General features: G+C 51.8%; 9 protein-coding genes across 9 annotated transcripts; 6 read left to right on the forward strand and 3 right to left on the reverse strand.

Annotated features, from left to right (window-relative positions):
• Window positions 1-67: 67 nt before the first annotated feature.
• On the forward strand, window positions 68-3,769 carry SCP_1000640 (hypothetical protein; the record flags this gene model as incomplete). Its single annotated transcript, XM_027761934.1, has 13 exons — window positions 68-311; window positions 373-432; window positions 486-732; window positions 787-1,219; window positions 1,269-1,367; window positions 1,417-1,521; window positions 1,576-1,821; window positions 1,872-2,207; window positions 2,263-2,442; window positions 2,505-3,061; window positions 3,115-3,248; window positions 3,316-3,476; window positions 3,530-3,769. The coding sequence occupies 13 exons, from the start codon at window positions 68-70 to the stop codon at window positions 3,767-3,769; spliced, it is 3,042 nt and encodes a 1,013-aa protein (XP_027617735.1).
• Window positions 3,770-4,068: 299 nt separating this feature from the next.
• SCP_1000650 (hypothetical protein) lies at window positions 4,069-4,553 on the forward strand (the record flags this gene model as incomplete). Its single annotated transcript, XM_027761935.1, has 3 exons — window positions 4,069-4,176; window positions 4,239-4,297; window positions 4,361-4,553. 3 exons carry the CDS (start codon window positions 4,069-4,071, stop codon window positions 4,551-4,553), a joined length of 360 nt encoding a protein of 119 aa, XP_027617736.1.
• Window positions 4,554-5,307: 754 nt separating this feature from the next.
• SCP_1000660 (Counting factor 60) lies at window positions 5,308-7,002 on the reverse strand (the record flags this gene model as incomplete). The annotated part of the gene is made up of 7 exons (XM_027761936.1): window positions 5,308-5,460; window positions 5,521-5,699; window positions 5,761-5,813; window positions 5,867-5,996; window positions 6,073-6,238; window positions 6,288-6,686; window positions 6,736-7,002. 7 exons carry the CDS (start codon window positions 7,000-7,002, stop codon window positions 5,308-5,310), a joined length of 1,347 nt encoding a protein of 448 aa, XP_027617737.1.
• A 225-nt stretch (window positions 7,003-7,227) lies between these two features.
• SCP_1000670 (Exosome complex exonuclease dis3) lies at window positions 7,228-11,246 on the forward strand (the record flags this gene model as incomplete). Its single annotated transcript, XM_027761937.1, has 18 exons — window positions 7,228-7,324; window positions 7,383-7,552; window positions 7,676-7,836; window positions 7,900-7,955; window positions 8,008-8,166; window positions 8,221-8,342; window positions 8,396-8,485; window positions 8,547-8,697; window positions 8,763-8,925; window positions 8,980-9,401; window positions 9,459-9,527; window positions 9,585-9,763; window positions 9,818-9,924; window positions 9,989-10,258; window positions 10,313-10,436; window positions 10,504-10,672; window positions 10,724-10,979; window positions 11,033-11,246. The coding sequence occupies 18 exons, from the start codon at window positions 7,228-7,230 to the stop codon at window positions 11,244-11,246; spliced, it is 2,979 nt and encodes a 992-aa protein (XP_027617738.1).
• Window positions 11,247-11,972: 726 nt separating this feature from the next.
• SCP_1000680 (cytochrome P450) lies at window positions 11,973-13,875 on the forward strand (the record flags this gene model as incomplete). The annotated part of the gene is made up of 12 exons (XM_027761938.1): window positions 11,973-12,006; window positions 12,071-12,179; window positions 12,231-12,257; window positions 12,309-12,497; window positions 12,548-12,666; window positions 12,728-12,861; window positions 12,913-13,030; window positions 13,079-13,092; window positions 13,140-13,306; window positions 13,373-13,386; window positions 13,446-13,527; window positions 13,773-13,875. 12 exons carry the CDS (start codon window positions 11,973-11,975, stop codon window positions 13,873-13,875), a joined length of 1,110 nt encoding a protein of 369 aa, XP_027617739.1.
• Window positions 13,876-14,141: 266 nt separating this feature from the next.
• SCP_1000690 (hypothetical protein) lies at window positions 14,142-16,023 on the reverse strand (the record flags this gene model as incomplete). The annotated part of the gene is made up of 9 exons (XM_027761939.1): window positions 14,142-14,422; window positions 14,488-14,620; window positions 14,675-14,893; window positions 14,944-15,140; window positions 15,197-15,306; window positions 15,362-15,444; window positions 15,523-15,727; window positions 15,781-15,843; window positions 15,896-16,023. 9 exons carry the CDS (start codon window positions 16,021-16,023, stop codon window positions 14,142-14,144), a joined length of 1,419 nt encoding a protein of 472 aa, XP_027617740.1.
• A 1,375-nt stretch (window positions 16,024-17,398) lies between these two features.
• Window positions 17,399-19,169, reverse strand: SCP_1000700 (hypothetical protein; the record flags this gene model as incomplete). The annotated part of the gene is made up of 4 exons (XM_027761940.1): window positions 17,399-18,220; window positions 18,280-18,499; window positions 18,552-19,012; window positions 19,068-19,169. 4 exons carry the CDS (start codon window positions 19,167-19,169, stop codon window positions 17,399-17,401), a joined length of 1,605 nt encoding a protein of 534 aa, XP_027617741.1.
• A 224-nt stretch (window positions 19,170-19,393) lies between these two features.
• On the forward strand, window positions 19,394-19,987 carry SCP_1000710 (Non-heme 11 kDa protein of cytochrome bc1 complex; the record flags this gene model as incomplete). Its single annotated transcript, XM_027761941.1, has 5 exons — window positions 19,394-19,507; window positions 19,568-19,698; window positions 19,752-19,757; window positions 19,883-19,901; window positions 19,949-19,987. 5 exons carry the CDS (start codon window positions 19,394-19,396, stop codon window positions 19,985-19,987), a joined length of 309 nt encoding a protein of 102 aa, XP_027617742.1.
• A 1,109-nt stretch (window positions 19,988-21,096) lies between these two features.
• On the forward strand, window positions 21,097-23,219 carry SCP_1000720 (hypothetical protein; the record flags this gene model as incomplete). Its single annotated transcript, XM_027761942.1, has 8 exons — window positions 21,097-21,215; window positions 21,274-21,410; window positions 21,471-21,553; window positions 21,622-21,784; window positions 21,836-21,973; window positions 22,024-22,156; window positions 22,223-22,895; window positions 22,953-23,219. 8 exons carry the CDS (start codon window positions 21,097-21,099, stop codon window positions 23,217-23,219), a joined length of 1,713 nt encoding a protein of 570 aa, XP_027617743.1.
• Window positions 23,220-24,653: the final 1,434 nt, after the last annotated feature.

Genomic DNA, 24,653 nt, shown 5'->3' on the forward strand with positions numbered 1-24,653 from the left:
ATCCTCCCCTGCAGTACTAGTGACCGCGACCCGCGAACACGTCCGTCGACGCTCGATCACTTTCTTCATGCGATTCCTGTCGCTCTGGCTCGCAGCATCATGCATCTCCAGTGTATGGGCACTTCATGCGTCTGAAGTTGGCGTAGTGGACTGGTACAAATCTTTCGCTGGCGTTCCACGGATAGGTGCTATTTCGACTGCGCCCGTGTTCCATAGAATAGGCGGATCCAACGGGTCGACACAGAGTCTTGTCCTGACTGCTACTGAAAAAAATGTGCTTGCTGCTATAAGTCCGGTAGACGGCTCTCTAGGTGTGTGCAGTCCCTTAGTATGCGCTGTAAGCAATTGAACGACGAACACGCTCAAGTGCAGCGTGGAGATACCTTTTTGACCAAGATGAGCATGTTATTGGGTTGAAAGCCCATCAGGATGGTGAGTCAACTGTCAGCTATGATTTCGCAATGAATTTTACACACGTCCTGTAGTTGTGGCTGCCGTCTCCGGCTCTGGCGGTGCGACCTTACGATTATTCGACGCGCTGACCGGCGATTTGCGTGTTGAGAAGCGGTTACATCGGCCAGATGCAGGCCGTTTGTTTGAGCCGGAGACGTTGGGTACCGCAATAGCATTTGAGAAAGACGACGTATTCGTACTTTCAAACGGACATATCCTCCGACGCGTGGATAGCAAGACCGGAGAACTCAAGTGGTGTTGGGCATCTCCGGATGAGGCGTGAGTGCCAATGGCCACTTTACCGCTTTATGTCTCACAGAACGACTGTTTTAGATCTCTTGTAGTCTATTCCAAGATCATCGCGACCCCCTCTGTGACGTATGTGGTCGGTCTGGCGAAATCGTTCGCATCGTATACTCTGCACGTTACAACACTTTCCTCTTCCACGGGCGAGTTGCTTGAATCCATGAGCATCCCATCAAGCATAAAGGACGGCCTTGTAGACTTCTTGGTGTTGAGCACTGCTGGACAGTCAGAGCTAACACCGCATGCTATCTGGTTCGAAGATGGCTCCATCAGAGTATTGAAGTTGACTCCAGAAATCAAGGAGACATCATCGACCAGCAAGGGTGCAGTATACAAGCGAGTGGTTGACGTAGGACTGTCTGAACATGGGCAATTTGTCGCACTCAAAGACGATGGCACGGCACATATTTTCAAGCTGACCGAAGACGGCTTGAAAGCTGTTTGGGAGTTCAGGGATTCTGTCAGTTATCCGATTAGCTCTTACCCTTATCTGACCTGCCATTTTGCAGGCTTCCTCAAACCAATACGCAGAATCTCATTACGTGGGCGGCTTGGATAAAGATGGCTGGCCATTCATTGCTCGCGTGTATTGGTCTCATGTTTTCAAGGTAACAGTCCATTCTGTATTATACTCTCGTCGCTCATTCAACAGTTTAGAAAGCGACCGCGCATGTTTTCGCAGCACACCTAGCCGATGGCAAGGGATTCAGCACAAGCTTCACATTTCCCTTTGAGACCAGTGTCCATGGCGTTATGACTCACGTAGGTTCCGCGTTCCCGTTACAATGCGGTGGCTGTATTGACACATTCACTTAGGTCGCTCTCGATGCTGCGAATCCAGAAGAGTTTAAAGTCATCTCGCGCTTGGTCCTAACCACCAGCACTGGTGCAGTACAGCTGTGGCAGCAAGATCAGCTACACTGGACCCGCGAGGAAGCGCTATCGGATATAAGGGTCGCTGAATTCGTGGAGTTGCCCGAAAGAAAGATCATCGCTGCGCTTGGCAGGGAAGAGGAGGAGACATTCATGGCAAGGCTTGTAAGGCAGACCTCAGAAGCGCAGGTACCAAGCATCCAGTCTTCCAGGTGGTGCTTTGCTTACCGGATGTGTAGGATTTCCCGCAATACGCGATCAACTTTGTGAAACGCTTCGTGACAGGATCCTACGCATCTGTTTCGTCCTCCGTCGCTTCGCCTACGAACGCATCTGAGCCGCTTTCTCGCGATACGTTTGGACTCCGGAAGATCATCGTTGTCGCCACTCCATATGGCAAGGTCTATGGCATTGATTCTGCCAATGGCGAGATCGTATGGAGTCGCGTGTTCGGCCTTGGATGGGCGGCGGAAGTGGGTGGGCATATCCTACCTGTGAAGCTGTTCGTCACGCGCACTGTCAGCGATGGAGACTCTCCTCAGGTTGTTCTGATCACTCAACGCAGAGCTAGCAATGTACGTTTGTCTCATTCGACATTAGTTCGCTCTTGACACGTGACAATTTCTCCAGACCCTCGTGGACACGGTGCTCTTTCATATTGACGCGCTGACTGGCGCGGATGTCAGAGGAGTGTCACCAGCTGGAGCGCTTCTTCAGGGCCTGGACGTCATCGCAGGACCTCTGGTAGAGGCGTATCTGTTACGCAGTGGTAACAGCAAGATCGTTGTTTTATTGGACGAGTTTGTGCAAGTGAGTTGGGCTGATTTTCATATCCCCCACACTTCGTATTGACTTGTGACCAAAATTGCCAGGTTCACCTATATCCTGACACATCGGAGTCGACTGCGGTTTACAAGAAAGCGTTACCGTCGTTGTACTTCGTGCTTCGCACTGGTCCTCGTGGATCCCAGCGTCTTACTGGCCACCAGATCTCCTCAGTGGAAGAACTCATGGGTAGAGATGTTGCATACCCGACATGGACCGTATCCCTCCCTCCTTCGGAGGTCATCTACTCAATAATACCGAAACCGCACGAACCCGTGGCATCGCTGGGCAAAGTCTTGGGCAACCGCACCACATTATACAAGTACCTAAACCCAAATCTTGTCGCTGTCGTGACTGGATCGTCTTCACCGCCTTCAGCTTCCACATGCTCGGTCTACCTCGTTGACGGCGCCAAGGGAACAATTATCTATCATGCCACTCTGCCCTCGATGGTCGATTCCTGCGACATTCACGTGGCGCTCACTGAAAACTGGCTTGTGTATGACTACTATGATGGGGAGCTTGGTGTGGATCAGGCCAAGAGCCACCGCATCGTCTCTGTAGAGCTCTACGAAGGGTCTGGCGTTGATGATAAGAGACGGAGGTATGTCTTGTATTTTGCCAGACGACACCCCGCTTCTCATTCAGGTTCCGCAGTTCCGATGCTTCGTCGTTTTCTGATGAGAGTGCCGATGTCACTATCTTTGAACAATCGTACGTATTGCCGCGGGGCATCACTACTATATCTGCCACATCTACGTCATACGGTATATCTATGAAGGATATTATTGGTGTGTTGCATTCGTGATAGTTGCAACATGTCATACTGATGTTTGACTGATGTGTCTGTGTTGATAGTCGCGAACGAAAACCACCAGATCCAGTCCTTCCCTCGGCGTTTCCTAGACCCCCGCAGACCTAAACAAAAGCCCACCAATCAGGAGATGGAAGAATGGCTGACCCAGTACGAACCGCTCATTCCCGACGATCCAAAACGTGTTCTGTCCCACAACTATGAGGTGTGTCTCTCCTGTTTCATGGCATGCTCACCGTGGCTCTGACGCCACCACAGGTTGCACAAACGAAGCGCATCATCACATCTCCTGCGCTGCTGGAGTCGACGTCGTTAGTGTTTGCTTACGGGCTTGACCTATTCTTCACTCGTGTTGCGCCCTCGAGTACCTTCGACGTGCTGAGCGAAAACTTCAACAAGGCCCAGCTCGTTTTCACCGTCGGCGGTTTAGCGTTGGCAATCATCGTCGCGAAACCGATGGTCAGCAGAAAGCGGCTGCGGGAGAGGTGGTATGACTAGCTTGTGTGTTTCTTACTGTCTGGGGCCCGGAATTGAACAAAGGCCTCATCTGTTGTATCGTTCTTGTGCTGCTGTGAGTTATCCACGACTGGCAGGACGTCATCAATGTGCTGTCCCCGATTCTCAGGCAAGAGGTATACTCATGGCGCTGCGAGTGCACTCATGATGAGTTCTTGCACCCACAAAATTCGCCTCTAGACTGCAGCTCACTTTCTTGGCAGCTTCGTTGATTCCTTCAGCTGTTTATGCCTGGCTATGTGCCACATCAAGTGCCAATTTATTAAGCTGTTTATCAATGCATGTGGAAACGCAGCCAGATTGCGAAGCGGGCGGGCGACTGGTGTCGAAAGTTGGAGGCGTTCTCAAGGAATTACGTCTCAGTCTGGAGACCAAGGAGGTTTCTGAAGGTTAGTATCATATCACGTCAATGATATGTACGGTTGTACAGAATTTCATGCGTTATGATCAGGCTTCTCGCGCGGTGGCAGCTCGTCCGGTTGTGCGTCGTTGCACTGTTATTGATTCAGAGTGAGTACAAAACACCGTTTGGATAAAACCTGTGGGAGGTAAAGATACCAACTCTGTATACAGGCCAGAAGTACATTCAACCCTCAAGATTGTCGTTCCGAGCGATGAGCGCAGACTCGAGGCGCGCTCGCGCGGGGTCATGCGACGACCAAGCGACGACGCCGAGAAAATTGTGAAGACCGAAATTGCGAAGAAGACCGAAGTTGCGAGAAAGACCGAAATTGCGAAGAAGACCGAAATTGCGAAGAAGATCTAGGGAGAGGGAGAGCTAAAGATATTGTGGTTACACGCGAAGAGTTGGAGATCGATGAACAGCGATGGAATAGTGCTCAAGGACTCTCACAGCTCATGAACAAAAAGAATGCGCGACGGAGAGTGGCAGTCAGTGGTGATGTTTGTGCGCTCTAACGACTACTGCAAATCTCACTAGTCTTACCCGTATATCCTACTGTCACTCCGCCCAGATTTCGCTTTGCTCTACTTCCACACTTTGTTTTGCTTTGCTTCCACACTTTGCTCTGCTTTGCTTCCACACTTTGCTCTACTTTGCTTTAAAGCTTCGTTTTGCCTTTTTGCTTTGCCTTTTTGCTTTGCCTTTTTGCTTTTCCTTCACTTTCAACATAGCCCCTGTACAAGCCGCCGGCTATCGACTATTATATGACAGCCTACAACGACGTGGTTCCGAGAGCTGTGTTTCCTGTAGTTGTATATAGTACAGAGCAATCCGTACTGAACTGTTGCATTATGCGTATACCTTTTCCCAGACACCTTTTAAAACAGGTGGTATGAGTGGAAGTTTCCTGAGCACGAAGTGAAGGAGTTCGGCACTAAACAAATCCCTTCTTGACTTCGGGCGTAATCTACGATACATGCCCAACTTACTATAACGTTGTATTACCCCAACTAACCACGTCCGCGCCTGCTGCTGGTCTTGCATCTCCAACCTGTTCAATAGCACAATAACGTGATCGAATGATTCCTGAATAGCTCGCGTACAGGCACGAAAATATTTATACGTCCATGCAGAGCTCAAACAAATTGTCCGTAACCTGCAATTCTAATGCATCGATAAAACTATCAAGTGGAATCCACTCCATTCCAGACACCGGCGTCCCTTCATGCATGATGCGCACGAAGAGGTTCCCCAGCACCGTCCGCCACACCTGCACAAGTAAACATTAACCAACAGACCGCCCACTCATCAGCGAGCAGGGACAGCTCACCTCCATAACGATCTCGGAGCCAAGCGCGGGCCAGCGCAGGGGGCCAATCTTGCCGAGCCCAAGTAACGACGCGAAGCGGATCATCGTGCCGTCGTGCCCGACGTAGAATATTAGCTTGTGGGATTCCTCACCCGCGCGGAACCGCGCGAAGTTCTGGGCGAGCTCCAGCATGAACACGCCTACAGTGGGAGCAGACCTCAACGGCGCCCGTCGCAGGCACGATGACTCGATTACACTAACCAAAAGTCAATTGCCCATACGTTGTCGCGTTTTCTGCGGTGTTCCATATGTAGCTGTGGGCGTATGATCAACGGAGACGAAAAGAAGGTGGGGAGAAGAAGCGTACTTGTACTCGAAATCCCCAAGAGCGAAGACGCGTGCGGCATCCTCTGCGGACACGCACTCGCCCTTGGCATTACAAGGGAGTGGGTGGCCGTGGCACGTCCGTGACGTGAAGGTATCAAAGTAATGGTCATCTGTTTGCGGCAAAATGAAGAACGACGTAAGATAAGCTAGAACCCGTTCTGACGCAGGAACGCAGCGACGGCGCACACCATGAGGACCAACTTGAAAGCCCAGCTGTACCCAGCACAGCGTCTAAACGCGTCTTCAGGTCCGCGTTCTGCGCGAAGTGATCTGTCCATGCGGGTACAGATTGGAACGCACCGCGGATGCTGTTGGCTCGGGGGCAGGGGTATTTAGGGGGTATCGAATCTATCTGACGGTGTATAAGAAGTCAAGACCGTAAAGGAACTTCTGGAACTGACAGGCGACGGCTGGGTGGTGACGGGGAAAGATTTTCCGGCCATGGTGGCATCCATCCCCGTCAAGAGTCCACCTACCACCTGGAACGTCCGTGTCTCTGTAGACGTCCGGAAGAGGATGTCGTCCTCGTTGACGCTATCTAAAAAGTGTAGCCTGTCCGCGTACACAGACCAGATGTCTCGCCCGTGTCGAATCGCGTCTTCCAGCCCTTCCTGTGTGAGCTGACCCTGGTCGCACGTCCCATTCCATATCTGCCTAAGAAACGGATGCCAGGGCGGGCTTTCTGTCTCGTGATATACGCGCGGTGTTCCCCCGCCGTAGCTGTATTGACGCATGTTCCAGCAGTTCCATGGGACAGAGTTGAGTTCGTTTTCGTTCGGGTAGAGATTATCGGGCGTTCTCTTCGCCAGTGTTCGTGAGCGGAGACAGTCCGTCGCGGGGCCGGCGTACCTTGTGATGTCGCATGACCACGTTCAGATACACTAGAGACGCGTCCTCCGCTTCCGTGGGTGTAGAATAATGCTTGGAATTGACATGAGGCGCGTTGCAATAGTTGTAGGTATTCCAGGGAAGATCAGTAGGTGTTACAGAAGAATCATAAATGCCGCCAGTATTCAGGTTTACAGGCTCTAGGACAGTTTGTGCAAATATCTGAGCGAGTTGGAGCGACAATCGAGGTTTCCGGATGGCGTCCAGCAACGAGAACATGCCGAACATCTCACGGCCACTACTATCAGAGGGTCGGAAGGGGTCGGGAATACAATTTTCGCATATGTTTTGAGCGAGCAGCCTGGAAAATGACCTGAGACGTCGTGGTATATATAGATGGAGACCCAAGAGAAACAAGCTTGAGGTCTTTTAGCGCTAGCCACCCTCTCTGTCACTACGAACGTTCGCTACTGCAATCACTCGTTGGTTCTTGGGCCAAATCCTGTCTCATTTATGGTCGAAATCACGATACGGAAGCGTCCTCATACCGAAGCTGTGGTTACCCAGCGCAAATTCTTCAAAAAAACTGCCCGCGGGAAGGTCATCAAAGGTATGTATCTACTCGTCCCTTCAGGCACAGACACAGAGAGTTGATGCACGTCGTCCAGTCCTTCGCGAACGTTATCTCCGCGATGATGTTGGCTGTGGCATCCACGGCTGTAGGTCTTGCGTGGTCGAAGCAACAGACTTCACACTGCCTTCTCCTGGGTCCCTCGAGCACTCACTCTTCCCGAATGGCCATTTCCTGCTCCCAGACACCAATGTCTTCCTCGCCCAGGTTGGTATGTCGTGCAATTGGTGTCGCAGTTTGTCATTCTCGCGTGGTTTTCCAGCCTTGATTCGGCTTCGACATTGGAATGCGGTTATCAGATCTCTCACCCGGACGTGTTCTGTTATATAGATGGATTTAATGGAGTCAGCTCTGTTCACCCCTCCGATTATCGTCCTGCAGACGGTCTTGGAAGAAGTTCGACATCGATCTCTTCCTCTTTACAACCGCCTGAAGGCCCTCATACGCGCAGAGGACAAGAGAATATGGGTCTTCTACAACGAATATAGGTCGTAAGTTGGTACCCTGCTGTGTACTTGCACGTGAAGTGCTCAGCTGGACGTTTCCATCTACAGTGAGACCGCCGTGATTCGCGAGGAAGGAGAGTCTCCAAATGATCGCAACGACAGAGGTTTATATTATTACTCCTCTGCCATAAATGACTCTCACCACTGACGTTGAAGGTATACGCAAGGCGACTTCATGGTACAACACACACATATCTCTGTCTCGTCCACCAATAAGGGGCCAGCCTGTCCGCCCTCTGCCAACAGTCGTGCTCCTGACAGACGACGTGGCTAACCGGCAGAGGGCGGAGAAGGAAGGGCTCAGCTGCATCTCATGTACGCTATTATCCCATCCTTCGCTTGTCTGCACGGGCCTTACAATGTTTTTAGCAAGGCGGTATGTGGAGAGTATGAAAGACGCAAATCAGCTCCTCGATCTGCTTTCAGCGTCCGGCGCAGACGTATTGGAGCCCACAAAAGCTGTTGCTGTCCGCCAAGCACTCTACTCTGATGTACGTTTACGTTTCTGCGTGGTGGAGCAGGGCGCTGACTGAGCATGTTGTAGTACCTCCCGATGTCCGCTCTACTCACTGGCGTCAGGGCTGGACAATTGCACCAAGGACATTTCAATGCGAACCAGTACAATTATTTGGAGGTATGTTCGCGAACGTGAATCGCACCTCTTTCTGACCGATTGATGTGTGGGATATGCTCAGGGTAGCGTCCCGGTCTCAGCTTTCGACAAACCCATCCTTCTGATGGGACGGGAGAACATGAACCGTGCCGTGCAAGGTGACGTTGTCGCGGTCGAGATATTACCCGAGGCCGAGTGGAAAGCCCCTGCAGATGAGGTAGTTGATCAAGAAGGTGGGTTATTTCGCGTCGCTTCCGATTCTCCGGCAATTGACTCACTGTCCTCCTGTGAACTGTAGCAACCCTCAAGGACGATGATGCGGAAGACTCGGAGGAAGAGAGCGCGGACATCGCGGTCGTCACGGAGCGGCGCGTCCTACAAGCGGAGGCGGCAAAGAAGCAAGCATCAGCGAAACAGCCTACAGGACGGATTGTGGGGATTATCAAGCGCAACTGGCGATCGTAAGTGCCTGCGTGTCTCATAATCCGTTCGCCGACCTCACAACTGTTTTACAGATACGTCTGCCACATCGACAGCACCTCACTCACCTCGTCAAACGCGACGTCGCTCTCGCAGCAGACTGTGTTCGCGACGCCCGTCTCGCGGCTCCTTCCGCGCATCCGACTGCGCACGCGCCAGGCGCCATCGTTGCTCGGGCAGAAGATTCTCGTCACGGTCGACCGCTGGGACAGCACCTCGCGGTACCCTGATGGGCACTTTGTGCGCGCGCTCGGGAAGGTCGAGAGCAAGGAGACGGAGCAGGAGAGCCTGCTGCTCGAGTTTGAGGTGCCGTATAGACCATTTGGAAAGGCGATTCTTGATTGCTTGCCCAGCGAGGGTGAGGCGTGGGTGGTCCCGCCGAAGAGCGCGGACAGCCCTGAGTGGAGAGATCGGGAAGATCTCAGGCATCTCATTGTTTGCAGCATCGATCCACCCGGTCTGTGGCGCTATACTCTACGTTTCCGGGTGATAGCTGATGTTCTCAATATTATAGGATGCCAAGACATCGATGACGCCCTGCATGCACGACTTTTGTCCAACGGCAACATCGAGGCAGGTGTCCGTAAGTCACTTAGTAGTAATCCATTTCGATCCGGAGCTAATGTTCTGCCGTGGCAAGATATCGCGGACGTTTCGCATTTCGTACACCCGGACACGCCCATGGACAACGAAGCAGCCGCGCGGGGCACCACGGTGTACCTCGTAGACAAGCGGATTGACATGTTGCCTGCCCTCCTCGGCACTAACCTCTGTTCTCTGCGGCCCAACGTCGAGCGGCTGGCGTTTTCTGTGATCTGGGTAATCTCTCATAGGTCCGCGTGACTTCGTATGCTGAACCTGGCTCGTTCATAGGAACTATCTCCGGATGCGCAGATCGTTAATGTTCGCTTTACAAAATCTGTTATAGCCTCTAAATCTGCGTTCACGTATGAGGAGGCCCAAATACGAAAGGACGATCCGTGCGTCTCCATTGATCGCTCTAATCATGTGGTAGTTGGAAACTTACACCATTGTGACCCGCAGAAATTTGCAGGACGAGCTAACGAAGAGCATCCGCCTTCTCAACGAACTCGCCCGAAAACTCAAGGCTGGTCGGATGGCTGCGGGCGCGCTCAACCTAGCCTCGCCCGAGGTCAAGATCCAACTTGATAGCTCCGAGTCATCCGATCCGATCGATGTGGAACAGAAAGAGTTACGTGAGACAAACAGCCTAGTGGAGGAGTTCATGCTCCTTGCGAACATCAGCGTCGCGCGGAAGATTCAGGAGACATTCCCGCAAACTGCAGTGCTGAGGTCCGTTGCGGCGCCATGGGAAACAGTCATGGTTATTGACGAGTTGACTTGTAGACGACATTTGCCGCCACCTCGCTCGAACTTCGAGAAGTTGCAAGATATTCTACTGAAGCGCAGAGGATTGAATCTGGACGTGTCGAGCTCAGGCGCCCTGGCAGCGTCTCTGGACAAGTGCCTGGTTAGTTTTCTCTCGAGATCTTGTATCCACGCCCTTCGTTTTGACTCAGGTGTCGTGCACTTGGCAGGATCCCACTGAGCCTGCGTTCAATACCCTGGTCCGAATTATGGCCACCCGCTGCATGCTAGCAGCAGAATATTTCTGTTCCGGCAGTGTAGGCCGCGATACCTTCGGACACTATGGCCTGGCGACGCCCATATATACGCACTTCACGAGTCCCATTAGACGCTACGCGGGTAGGCTGCTTGATTATTTGCGCATTAACCTGGATTGACATTGTTGTGCAGACGTGCTTGTGCACCGGCAGCTTGCTTCCGCGATAGCATACGCACCGCTGCACGCGACGTTGCACTCGAAATCGCACGTCGAGCGCGTCCTGGATGTTGTTAACCGCCGCCATAGAATGGCTCAAATGGCTGGCCGTGCGAGCGTAGAGTTCTATGTTGGGCTGGCGCTCAAGGCTCGCGGACAAAATAAGGGAAACACGGAGGAGGCGTTCGTGATCCGGACATTCAAAAACGGTCTTGCTGTGTTTGTGTCGAAGTAGGCCCGCTGATTCCGATTGTACTGTTGTTGTCTAACCCCACGGCTTGTAGGCTGGGGATCGAAGGTCTCGTGACATTCAAACGCGAGATCCAGTTCGACGCAGAAAACTACGCCGTCACTGTGCAGACCGAATCTCAACAGAGCGCTACTATTGCAGTCTTCGACAAGGTGACGGTAAGCGTCGAGGTTGAGAAAGACAAGAACACGCAGCGAGGTCGGGTCAAGATGACGTTGTTAAGCCCGATCGATTCTCGTGGACTGTAACGCTGAGTAGCATCTGCACCGTCATTGTCTTTTGCTGTATCGTTATTACACAAATTGTATCAGATTTGTCTTGTCTACGTTTCTATCACTGCAAGCACATCGTAATTTTCATGTCTGCATAGCCCCTGACGAGCATCACAACTCTTATCAGAAGCTGATCATTCATTCAGAGAACGGCGGCATTCTGTGCTCAGTGCCCTCATTGCCGAGTGCCTAAAGGACAGGTAGGGGAGAGGTGTGTACTTCATCGCCAATTTGGTATACTGCGGCTGCAATGAACGCGTACTCCTGACCGTCTGGGTGTGCCAGGTGCATTTTTAAGCTCAAGTTGGAGACAGGTATGGGAGAGGTGTGTACTTCCTCACCGATTTGTTATCTTGCGGCTGTAATGAACACGTACTCCTGATCATCTGGGTATGCCAGGTGTGTTTTCAGCCCAAGGGGACAATTTGGACTAATGATTTCAGCCTCACTTATCGTGACGTTTCCATGTAATTTGAAATCAGGCCTTCCTGGGCAGATAGGTGCTATAAGAAGTGGGAAACGGAGTGGATTCCAACGACTCACACTCACTACCATGGCCATCACTCTGTTAGACCTCGCTATATGCATGTTCGCCGTTGTGGTCATAGCTGGTTTACATTTCGGTCGACGAAGGCTTCCCTTGCCCCGAGGTAACCAAAGGACTGCCTCTCTTGGGAAATTATTACGACATACCCAAACACCATGAATGGCTGGCCTATAAGCAGTGGTCGCGCGAGTTCGGTCAGGTTTAGGATAGCGATGCCGCAGATCCTGCTCATATAAATTCGTTCTTCTTACAGATTCCGATGTAATATATGTGAACGCCGCCGGTACTCCTGTTATCGTACTTAACTCTGCTGAGGCGGCGTATGATCTTCTGAAGAAGAGGTCCTCCATTTACTCTGACCGGTGTGTTTCTGTACGACTGTAGTCGCATCTATTCTGACAACTCTTCTCCAGAATGCGCATGGCAATGGTCAACGACCTGTAAGGGAATGTCATTCCGAGCTGTCGCACCGATACTTAGCCGCCATGCAGGATCGGTGCTAATTGGTTCTTTACTTTCATGGGGTATGGTCAAGATTGGCGAGTGCGTCGACAGGCGTTTCACCAAGAATTCCACCCTGCCGCGGCTGTAAAATATCGGCCGAGACAAGTGAAGGTTGCCCGCGAGCTCTTGAGGCATCTTCTGGCCGATCCGGATGCATTCCTGGAGCATCTTCGCCAGTATTTATCCCATATCTATCCCGTTTCTCAACATAATTGCATGTTTTTAGCATGTCCGGCGCTTTGATCATTAGCGTAGTGTATGGACTGGACGTGCCGCCAAAAGATGACCCGTACATCGCGATCGCCGAAAAGGCTAACCACGCCCTGATCATGGCAGGCAATGCCGGTTCATACCTTGTAGACTCAATTCCGATCCGTGTGTTGAACCCTGCTTGTGACGTTCATAGCGCTGACTTTGCTACCCAGTGAAACACATACCGACATGGTTTCCCGGGGCCCACTTCAAGCGCCAAGCGTTGGAGTGGAGAAAGCCAATGACGGACATGATACAGGTTCCGTTCCAGCCGTCAAGGAAGCCATTGTGGGTCCCCTCAATGATCCTGATGTCTCGCCTATCAATGTTTCATTATAGGCCGACGGTGTAGCCTCCCCTTCCGTGGCCATGTCGCTACTGAGCAAGTTGAACGAGGATGACAATTATACAGAGTACGAATACGTTTACCGAGGGGTAGCTGCAGCTGCGTTTTCCGGTAAGCCCAGTTACTTTGGTCGTGTCACCTTTACTGACGAAAGTGTAGGAGGAGCTGATACGGTTTGTGAATGTACAGACGATAGATCAGAGCGCTGACAGGACCTCAGACTCTGTCCGCCTTGGGTTCGTTCTTCCTCGCAATGGTCCTCTACCCAGCCGTTCAACGAAAGGCCCAAGAGGAACTCGATCGCATCGTGGGGCGAGACCGTCTCCCAGAATTCTCGGACGAACCTTCGTTGCCGTACGTGACTGCCGTCATCAGAGAGCTCTTGAGGTGCGTTATGTTACTCTAGTAAGGGCTCAGTACTTCACAACATCCTCGTCTGGCATGACATGATAGGTGGCGACCGCTAGGTACGCACAGCATATACGTGCTAGAGCCTGCTGGCCATCTCTGATCCATGCGCTGCCAGCTATTCCTCATCGCCTCATGGTGGAAGACGTGTACCGCGGCTACCGGCTTCCTGCTGGTTCGATGGTCGTGGGCAACGTATGGTAAATTCCCCATCCAGTCCCCTACTGACTGTCACTCCACTAATCGTTCACGAACGTATTCACTCGCCCCAGGGCAATACTGCACGATGAACACGTTTTCTCCGACCCAGATGAATTCATCCCCGAACGCTTCCTGACCGACGAAAGTACACCGAACCCCAACCAGAGATGGCGGCGTTCGGATTTGGAAGGCGAATGTGTCCTGGTCGTCACTTCGCATTGGAGTCAATGTTCATCACTATCAGTTCCGTGCTCGCATCCTTCGATATCATGAAAGCTGTGGATGTGGATGGTAAGGAGATGGAGCCCACGGGAGAGTACTCTACTGGGATAATAAGGTACGTCTAGCCTGCAGATTCACTGCTTGGACACACAGACGAATGTCCGATGCTGCACAGCTACCCGCTACCCTTCCAGTGTTCCATCAAACCTCGATCAGCTGCAGCGGAGGAGTTGATCTGCTCCACGCTGAATGAATCCTATTGACCAATATCTCGCGATGTTTCTTGCGGTGCTTAGCACGACGTTCCCCCGCCTTGTACTTATATCGTATACGTTATACTAAGCGGACCCTTTGATTGTAACGCAAGTTCTTACACACAGAACCAGCCCAGTTAACCCTCCTCCACAGTAAGGTTCCATAATTTTGCACTGCTATCGAAGGTGCGAGGCTGAGGGCGTACGCGGCTCATCTTCACTATCGCATTTTTGCCCGTACGGGGAGTGCCCTCCGTCGAACCATCCCCTTCCTCTTCCCCGTCAGATTCAGAGTCTGAGCTTGAAGATTCATCCGATTCGTGGCTATGGCTATCGCGCGCCCCATCGAAATGTCGTGAACCTGAGACAGACAGGAGGTAGGGGCGAAGTGGATGGAAAACGACAGATCCCACTGCATCTGTGATCGTTGGGTGATATGTTGAGCACGACGACAAAATACAATACGAAGTGATGGAATCGTACCGTCATGTGCTTTGAATCGTAGGGCTGCGTGGGTCTCCCTTTCCCTCGCCGCAGAAGCGCTCGCATTCCCTCCACCTACCGCGGCTTCTGCGAGATCGCCTGAGGTGACGTCAAAGAGAGACACATGTCCGTCCTTGAGCGAATATATAAGCCAGCAACAATCCGGAGCAGCAACGGCAAAACAAACCTGATCGCCAATGCCCAGCACTCGCCCGCTAATATCGACATCGAACCTCATTCTCTGATTCGTCTTACGCCGATTACTCATGTTGGGGAAGGGTGAGCCGTGCCCGCCAAATGTCTGCACTGGATTACTGACATCGCCTCTAAGGTCCCAGTTGTAGATCACGTCGTTTCGTCGGAAGGATCCATATAGAAGATATGGTTGGGTTGGATTAAACATTAACTACGGGAAACCCATATGAGATGCCAAGAACTTAGACGTGGGTGTCGTACCTGGCTGACGCTAGCCCGGATACCAAACCCTGCCCCGTTCCGCCGTTTTTCAGCGCCAACAAACATCACGGGTACTTCACCGGTCGTTTCGCTGAAGAGAGCGATGTTGGATGACGAGGGCGCTGATGGACTGAGAGAGCCTGCGGCATATATTCCCGAAGATGTGTCCGCCGCGAATGCCAAAGCGGAGATGATCCCTGATGCAAAGAGACCGCTGTAGTACGGTACTCGAACAAAAAAAGGGAGAGCTTGCCTTTGAGGCCATCCCGGCTTCTTTTGTTCGGGGTCGTATGTAACCTGGTACCTTCACCGGGGTAGTAGACGTCGAACACTTCAATCGCGTCTTCGAACCCGCAATAGAGTCTGTCCACGTCAGATAATTACCGAAAAATTCGAGCTGAATAAACAATAAGCACACTTGTCGGCTGTTACATTGAACGCCAGACTGTGGGGGGCGATTTGGCGTTCGCGGTGGTCAACGATCTTGTATGAAGCTCGAAGCTTACAAGCCGGATAAGCGGTACAAATCAGTCAGAACAGATCAGTACTACTGGTGTACTACTGAAACGAGTGACATACTCTTCCATCCGTGGCGTCGAGGAGCTTGACCGGGCACTCACGGACAGACACCACGAAGCAGAATGAGGCTAGATCTCTGGAGCTGGCAGAAGGATACCATGCAAAATCCAATAATGGGGAGGGTTGAATAAATGTTCGAGGCACTACGGGTGGCGGTGGTGGGACTACAGCGTGGGCGACCGTGGAATCAAGGAGCTCAGGAGGTCTCGCGAAGGCATAAGCTCGGAAGTGGACAACTCAGTTTCAGGGTGTACTTACAGGTTAAGAAATTGCAAAGACCTGTTCTCGCACTGCGCGAGGGCAAGCGAGCCATCTGGGCACCTGTGTAAATTATCGGTGTTACACCGCCCCGGCAGATTCGACATATGCTCACCATTTCACCAGTCGAGCAAAGTTATGAGGATACTCTGCATCTGGAGAAAGATAGGCTGTATGGACTAATTTCGGAGTTCTCGACAAGTCGTATTGTGGTGGCGTCCACACACTGGTGGTGGCCTCCATTGATGTGTCAAGTCTGTCCTTAGATGCTTGCCACAAGTTCTTCGTGGTCTGATTGCCCTCCAGGTATTTGAGGTTTCTGTAGAAGGCTTTGACACAACACTATGAATCTGAGGTTTAGCATGAAACAACTTGGACACCGTGACGGAAAAGACGTCGAAGCAAACTTAGTCGATTCCAACCTAAACTGCTTGATCTTACACGATCTCGATCAGTTTTCACCAGGCATGCAACACACGAATCCCCAATGGAATAATATTATGCAGACTACAGAAAACCTAGCCAAAGTTCGATACAAATAAACAAGTAACTATGTCAAACAAAATATCCACAACAGAAACGCCATCAGACTGGTACAAGCCCGTCCCTTTAAAAGTGGTAACAAGGTTGGTGCCGAACGAGCGATGTCAATGCCGACAAGCCTTTACGACTGTCGTGCTCATATCGCTGCTATGCTCTCGTCATTGGCGTTTATGATAGTGGAAAGATCAAAAGGCAACCGCTTCGGAGAGTTGGTTTATATACACAGAAAATTCCCACGCACGGACTATCACGATCACGTGTATGGGGTGTGAAAGTACGCGGCCGTCATGACATTAATATTACCACAGGAACTCCGCAAGCAGGTGTAGCTTTTCGACGTAGCTGAATAATCTGCTGACAACGGCGAAACGCAGCATAAATGAGAAGACAACTGCGCATACATCGCGGAGACCAGAGAACCGATGAACACCGCCCCTAGTATGCCATCCAGTTCGCCCATGTTAACGGAAAGTTTTGAAGAATTGTAGGTGGGAGACGAAGGGAAGTGGATGGGTTGAACCTTAAGTGGCTTGGGGAGTGCATGGGAATCAGATGAACTCGGAGCTCTCTTGTTCTGACCCCATCTGAAACAAGGACATCACGCCAAGGTTGTGTCGAAGATGCGGCAGTTATTCGACCACCGGTGGTTGAAAGCGGACGCGTTGCAGCAGCTGACGTAGTAGAGTTGCATTTCTCCTGCGTGCTGAGACCACGCTCAGCTGCTTATAACAAATATGGCACTGAAGCTTACCCAGCAGATGTAACGTTAACGCACAGAAAGGTGGACCATTATTCGCGGCGCCTAACAATAGTGAGATAGAGAGAGTGTTCGTTGTTGTGACAAGAGCAGCCTTGCCGCTCTCTTCAAACATCGAAAACACTTCGCCAATTGAAGTGAGAGGGACGTCGTGCCACGCGGTGGAGCGCATCCCAAAACACACCAGGCACATACGCAGTTTCGCCCCGACGCGCAATATCCTCGATGAATCATTCCAGAAGAACTGCAACTGTCTGAACCTAAACTTTCCAGCCAGGATGAATTAGATTAAGTGGTTGCAAATATGAAATTAGCATGTCAACGGGTCCAACCTTGCTGGTCACAAGGTAATCCAAGCTCCAGCAGGGTCACCCTCCCGTCTATCGACCCAAGTGCGATCCGTCCCAGCTCCTCGTCGTAATCAATCGCGGTCCAGTTACTGCTCCGATCAGATTCAGCCCACAACGTCCTCGCGTCTAGACTGATCTCAGGATGGTGACGCTGCAGCGGCCCCGCGAACACGGCAGCAGCAAGAGACTCGCGAGGCCTGGTCGTCTCAGCCGCTTGCGTCTCCGACGCGTGCACATCGAGCATTGTGAGGTCAGTACTTCTAGAGGGGCGAGGCTGGATCCATACGGCGGTTCCATACTGCCCTAAGATGATCCCTGTGCACCGAAGGAAGCCGTGGACGGAGGGTGATGTGAGGGAGGAATGTACAGGTGGAAAGAGGTACGGAGCACGCTCCAACGGAGACGTCGCGCTCTGGCTCGAGACGACCTGGGACAGATTTGCATCGACACTATTTGAGATAACAGGAGAGTCTTCGGCATACAGCGGATTTGGCTGAAGGGTGAATAGATTCAATGTGTGGGTGTCGGATGCCCAAGGATCGTCGGTTTCCGCCCGCAGGAGGATTGACAGAGGATCGACGGAACACCCGGTTATTCTGTCGGAGGGAAGAGCTTGCAGGCTGACTGACACGCCATCTATCCAACCAAAGGTGTGATAAGCGAGCGGATAGTGCGGGAGTGACGGCTCATTCGGAGGATGCAACGCAGGCTCGGCGAAGAGCTCAATGGACCTAGCTCGCACGACCAGTATACTTTTGTGGGTAAACACCACTTGGAGGCACCGGTTGTACTACATATCGGAGAGGCATAGTTAAAAATCAAAATGCGTCAGTAAACCATCCCACTCACCTGAAAGTGCTGATCTACCGGCGGTTCCGAACTACACAGTAGGGCCGCATTCCCAGTTCTCCAGTTCATTATCGTTGTGTCCGACGAATCGTTACTGAATGCTATGAGTTCCCCTTGCAGGGCGATCACTCTGAAGTTGGTATCTATGCTGTCAACCGTGCGGAAAGCAGGCGGTTCGGCGCTCCCGGAAGTAATGTTCAAGATCTCAATGCTTTGCTGACTGCAGATGGCGTCTTAGTGTCCTTACGAGTACCTTCAGAATGTGTACGAACCCTCTGCCACTCACAGAGGCCGCGAGTATGCCCTCAGAGTCTGGATCCGAGTTGACCACAAACCCCGTGAAGAGCATTCCCTTGGGGCTCCACTCTGCAATCTGGACTGCCTGTGCTCGCTCGGGGGGGTCGCAGATGGAAGGGATGTCCCAGCAGGTGATCATGGACCAGATGCCCTTGGACACAGTCACAAGCCATCGGTCTTCATGTCTGGGCAGGAAGTGCACTTCCGACACGCTCGTTCCGGAACTGGCTTTGAACTCGACGACCTTCCGTGGAGCAGCGGAAGGAGAAAGCCAGAAATTTCCAACCCGGAGGGCGCGCAAGACATTGCGCTCAAGTTGGACCGCATCCAACGCAGAGGCGTAGGGAGCGGGGAACCCTTGAAGTAGTACCTGGCAGGTATACGCATTCTGCCATACTATTCGCATCCGAGAGATGCCTTCCATGCGTTTACATGTCTGCCACCCGATATTATGAGCGAGCGATGAAAATCTACTCGAGCAAATGGCCCACCTCTCTGATAGCAAGAATGGAGGATACCGACAGAAAACGGAAGACAACTATCAGAGTGTCATCGTCAATATCCTGTAACGACAGACTCCGTGCTGCATCCATAGGCTATTCCGCTTGTTACAGCTCGAGGAGTTTCCGATGTCATGAAGAAACTTGTGCACAATGCACATGCTACCGCTGAGCGAAGAGTCGACAAGCGCCCGATGTTGGAAGCGCCCAAGGATTTTCGGCAACAAGCGAGTCGGAGCTGAGGACGATTCCTTCCGTCACCGAGCCGTGCACGGCCGAGCTTTCAACGTCAACACCTCGAGTTTTGCCTGGTATCCATGAGTCTCTCGTCGTTCCTGTCGTCGTTCCTCCCTGTCGCTTACGCTGACGCTCCCGAGGAAAAGGAGGTGAAGGAGGAGGAGGAGCCCGCACAGGAAGAGGAGCCCGAGGACGTGCGTATTTTTATTCTATATGTTCAGGGCGTTCGCGTCGAGCTCTTGACGCGTGAATAGATCCTCCCTGCTCTTCGGGAGGAGTGTGAGCAGTCCGCCAAGTGTGCTGAGGCTACGAAGCACTTTCAGCATTGCGAGGAGAAAGTGAATGCTGGCGAAGGGTACAAGGGTGAAGATTGCGTCGAAGAATTGTGCGTCGTCGTTTGCTCTCTTTTTCTCCCGATGCTAACGCGAAGAATTATAGCTGTGCGTATGTTTCGAACGCGACTTGAGTATTTACTGATTGAAATCTATTTTGGACGCGACTGGCCCTCCCCAGACCAGTACGTCATAATATCATCGCTCGCTGATCTGCTTCTGACTTCTGCTTCGCAGCATGATGCACTGTGTGGATGTACGCATCGAGGATCTTTGTTCTTCACTTCTCTCACGCGTTTGCAGGGATGTGTCGCACCAAAACTCTTCGCGAAACTCAAGTGAAGGGACCGCGCTCGTCGTCTCGTTAGGTACGTCAGGCTTGTTTCCCTCACGCTCTCTGAGATCGACAACTCCCCAGATTTTGAGGTAGACTGTGGTAGAAGGTTCATGTTTATAGTGTGAATCAACTATATTACCTTGAAATTTTTACCTGGTCTTTGCTCGGACATTCGTCCAGACTACTTTGCCAGCTCAGTAACTCATGCTCGGATATCTACACTATCCGTGCTTGGGCATGACCGCTATCGGCGAGTGGCGGATTTCTTTCGAGTTGTCTTCTGTACCCTCACTCTTCACTGCTTTGCATTGCAACCTTCAGTTGAGGCCGACTATCCGGTCGAGATAGCTCCTAACGCATGACACGAATATTCGCACTTCAACATCTCAATTCCCGTGCAAAGTTGACCATCTTTCTCTGGTCTTCCAACTCAGTTCTTGCGTGGGCTGTCGTCAGCGCGTGATGCGTTTGTCGCGATGTGCCAATTGTTTCCTCTTCCCCCGGTACATAAGTGTGACCGACGAATGGCTCGCGTTGCTTGCAGGCTTACCTTAGCTATGAGTCAGCTTCCTGCTTCCAGGCAGAGTGCAGTCAAGTTTCCCGGTTAGCGTAGTTGTTCGCTCCGTACCAATTGTACTCCAAGCTCGTGTTCTCTCAGCGCGCGCCCATCACGCGACTGAGCGAGTCCGTCACGTGCAAATGGAACTCACCGGGTCGCGTGATGCGTGTCTTCGAGGCAGGACTGGAGCAAGCTAGAGCACATCCTCGGCGTCCTTTCATTTTCTTTCCCATCACCCCATCTCCCAAACCCGTCTTACGATTTCCATCTGCGGTTTGAATTTTCTATAAAAGCACCCACGGAAAGTGTGACGACGTGGCAACCCAACGGCAGAATTTTTCTCTGCCTCAACAGCATTGGTCAAGCGCGTTCCCATACTGGACGTGTTCCGAATCGTATTTGTAGCAGCCCGAGTTGTCGCGAGAAAAGTACCGTCGCAGTCAGCTTTCTCTCCTGTACGGAGACGATCTCGTTCTCCTCGCGCAGTCCTCGCGCAGTTTTGAATCTTGATACCCCCCCTTTTAGTGCGGTTTGCGGTCCCGGTGCCACAGCAGCATGAATGTCTTCAATCCCAAAATTCTTGATGCCAGCATTCGCGACGTGACCTCCGGTCTCGCTGACGAACAAAAGGTGGACGTACTTCTGTACGCCATAGGACACCTGGACTTCCAGCGGTTGGCGCTTTTCACTCACTTGCGCATGGTTCCCACCTGACTTGAGGCTCTTGCATAGCTCCAGGACACTGATAGAAAACGCGGTTCAGTCTTGTCTGTTAATAAATAAGTTATCGCCTGCAAATGCCACGAAAGCCCGTTTGATGAGAGCCAAGGCTAGGCTCGCCTCGGGTCTTCATGTTGGCGCACACCAAGGTCTGCTGCGGCCCAGGCTGCATTCTAGATGTGGGCGTCCGACTCATCTATGACTCTCAGACCTCAGGGCTATCCTTGCGCTCGAGCCTGAGCATCCAGGGGCGAAGGAACTCATGCTGCAGCACGTCGGGGATCCAGGAAAGGTATATCCCTCCTCTTTTCCCGCCTTCTCCCAGCCATGTCACTTACGCTCACCATTCAACGGTGGCAGTCGTCGGTCGAGCCGAACTCCACGCCTGGGTTCTCGACAGAAGTATGGAGGGAGATCGCATCCTGGTTGCCACCAGCGGACCTGAAAACGCTTCTACTCGTACCGCACGTCCTTTCGCGCATCGCTAGCCAGCTTCTCTTCCAGAAAATCGACATCTATTTCAGTGAGTAATTGGCAATAGGACGACTTCGCGATCTCAACAGCTTGTTATCAGCTTCAGAGAAATGGGAGTCTCAGCGCAGTGCCGACATCCTCACTCGTATCATCACCGATCCTGAGTTTGCAAAGCATGTCAGGACGTTGCGAATTTTCTATCAAGGACGGGATATCTTTCCAATGACCTTCCAGACTGGTGAGTGGCGTATATACGTGTCAGCAGCCTTGGATTTATACCACGGGCAGGGATGTTGTCCAATGCGCTGCCAATGCTGGTCAATCTGAAGAACGTCCACTGTGCGATGAGGTGGAGGGATCTGCTTGCGGTTGTCAAAATCCTCGATAATGTCAATATTCGGCTACGGGGTCTGTCGTTGATGTAAGGGCTGATCACAACCTATCTTAACCCACTGACCTGACTGTCATTCTTACGTTGGGATTGCAGGCCGTCGGACGGGACTTCCGATCTGAGATTACCAAAATTCAGACATATCACCCAATTTTCGATCGTCTCGAAAGGAGGAAGCCCCTCACAAGTGAACGACTTCCTACTGCAGAACAAGACGTCCATCCGCGCGATAGCCATCCACAACTTGAGCTGGACCTTCCCGTCAGAAGTGATCTCCATCCGCAACCTCACGCATCTAGATTTCCTCGGCGCGTTTCCGTTGGACTCCGGCGTGTTCGCTGAGATCCTCCAGAATGGGCACCAGATTGAGTCCTTGCGTCTGCAGTGTGTGCTGGACTGTGCACCGTCCTCGCAATTCCGTGACTTCCCGAGATCGCTGCCCTTCCTGCGGCATTTCGCGTTTTCACTCCTCGGCTACAGTCTGAACGACCATGACCTATTCCCTGCGGTGTCAGACTTCCTGCGCGATCGCAAGGATCTGCGCACGCTGCAGCTCACTGTGCCCAGCGCGGACTATGCGCAACGCCGGCTGGGCTACGACGCGACTGTGTGGGGTGTCCTGCCATCGCTTGTTGGTTTGAAAAGTCTGACCGCGACGCTCCCGAAGGATGTCGCTGCGGCCGTCGCGATGTGGTTGGTCCCACGGGGCGTGGAGGCTCTCTCCCTCTTGGCAGCATCGTCATCCACAGAAGCGCTTGGCTTCGTCTCGGTGCGTCCATTTTTTAAAATGGCATATTTTCCTGGCAGTGGCTTACTCGCGACTCAGCAATTGCGCCCGGGCCTGCCACCCTCGCTGCATTTCATCGGGCTCACGCACTTCTCCGCCGAGGACGTCACGGCGGTGATCGAGACCGGGTTCCCGATGGTGCGCGTCGCTCGCGTAGGCGACAACTATTATACCGTCTCGCGGCTCGACGGGAAGTTCGAGTTGGATGAGTGGCCGGCGAGCCGCTCGCCGTGCAAGGTCAATGAATGGCTAGATTACTACGGCTGCAAGGACGCGGAGTGGCGCAGCCCGGCTGAATTTCTATGATACGATCGTTAGTGAGTATTGTTCCTCGTGTGCAGTTTGGATACCTGTGAATGTCGGATATCTGGGGGAGTAGAGTGGAGAGCGTTGCTTTGTCAAATATGCATGTCTTCGTTTGAACTTGTACATATAGGACTGTGTCTGCATCCGTTTCGCTTGGCTACACTGTATTTGTCCTGTAGTGTACGTTATACTTCTTGGTTTGGGACTGGAGGTAGCTCATGCAGCTCATGGTGACAGTTAAATCCAACTGTCAGGATTCTTGGTTTGCGGTACAACGAGAAAGTGTCGTCGACCAAATAAGCCCAAGCCGAAAGTAGGAATGCTGCGTGGTCGGCATAGCATCGCATTGGTGCATTAGAGAGACTGGTCACGAGTCTAAATGCCTTCCTTGTCGGCACAATTTCGTTGCGCCACAAACAATGATTCCGAAGCGAAATTCGCAGAGATGCGTCTTCGATTTAGCTGAAATATTTGCTAGATACTTACCGCTAGCAGAAGGATCGATCGCATCTCAGCGATCCATGTGCCAATTGAATTGCAATTGGACGATCATGATCAGGCCAATCACCGCGAGCAAACGCCACAGCAGCTGGCAGCGTGCACCTAGCTAGCCTTGTCCAATAGGAATGCTTGTTTTCGCAGTTCCTAATACATCGTGACCATCCTCTGATCACCTTTTTTGCAGAGTGCATGCGTGGGAGTGTAACGAATACCGTTTGGCAGTCCGCACTTCATCCGCGAGTAAAAGCCGATGAACAAACTAGTAAATGGGTGAATTTGCATTCCAGAAGTAATAAATTACGAAATTATATCTATCTCCAAGCACAAGCGTGTCTTTACCTTATTTATACAGTGGGACTTCCCTGTTTCTGCTGGATTATTTTTAAAAATAGACATAAATACTCGAGCATATGAAGTTACAGCACTTGGAGATAAAGTTTCAAGTACATTTTTTAAGATATATTTACCGTTGCCCAGCAGGGTCAGGTTAGAAAAAGGAAATGCCCTCGGGGTCTCAGGCGGTTGCGGCACTGCGTGACATTTCCGTGTGACCGAGTGTGTTTAATATTGTCCGGCAGCAGCCGCCCCTTGAGTCTCGCGTTAAGTATGCAGGGCAGCACTCATTAGCTCGGTGACAAAAGTACTGGTGTTGCTGATATTGGAGTTTCTGCTCACAATGCAGAGACATATCATTCATGTATGGATCTCAAGTGTTATGCTACTATGGAAAATCTATTACAGTTTGCTTCAGCAGTGTCTTCTGATGCACCCTTCTGAGGGTAGACTATGCCACGTCCAATGCTGATGGATGCAAAAGCAAAGCCTACTTGCTACAGTTGACTAGAGCAATCCCAGTGTCCTTGGAGTGCATTTTCACAAGCTTATCCAGGCTCAACTGATGTGTTTAACTCATATCTATTTGCCAGAAAGCTG

Source organism: Sparassis crispa (assembly GCF_003851025.1).
Source record: "Sparassis crispa DNA, contig_000009F, whole genome shotgun sequence".
Taxonomy (NCBI): Eukaryota; Fungi; Basidiomycota; class Agaricomycetes; order Polyporales; family Sparassidaceae; genus Sparassis; species Sparassis crispa.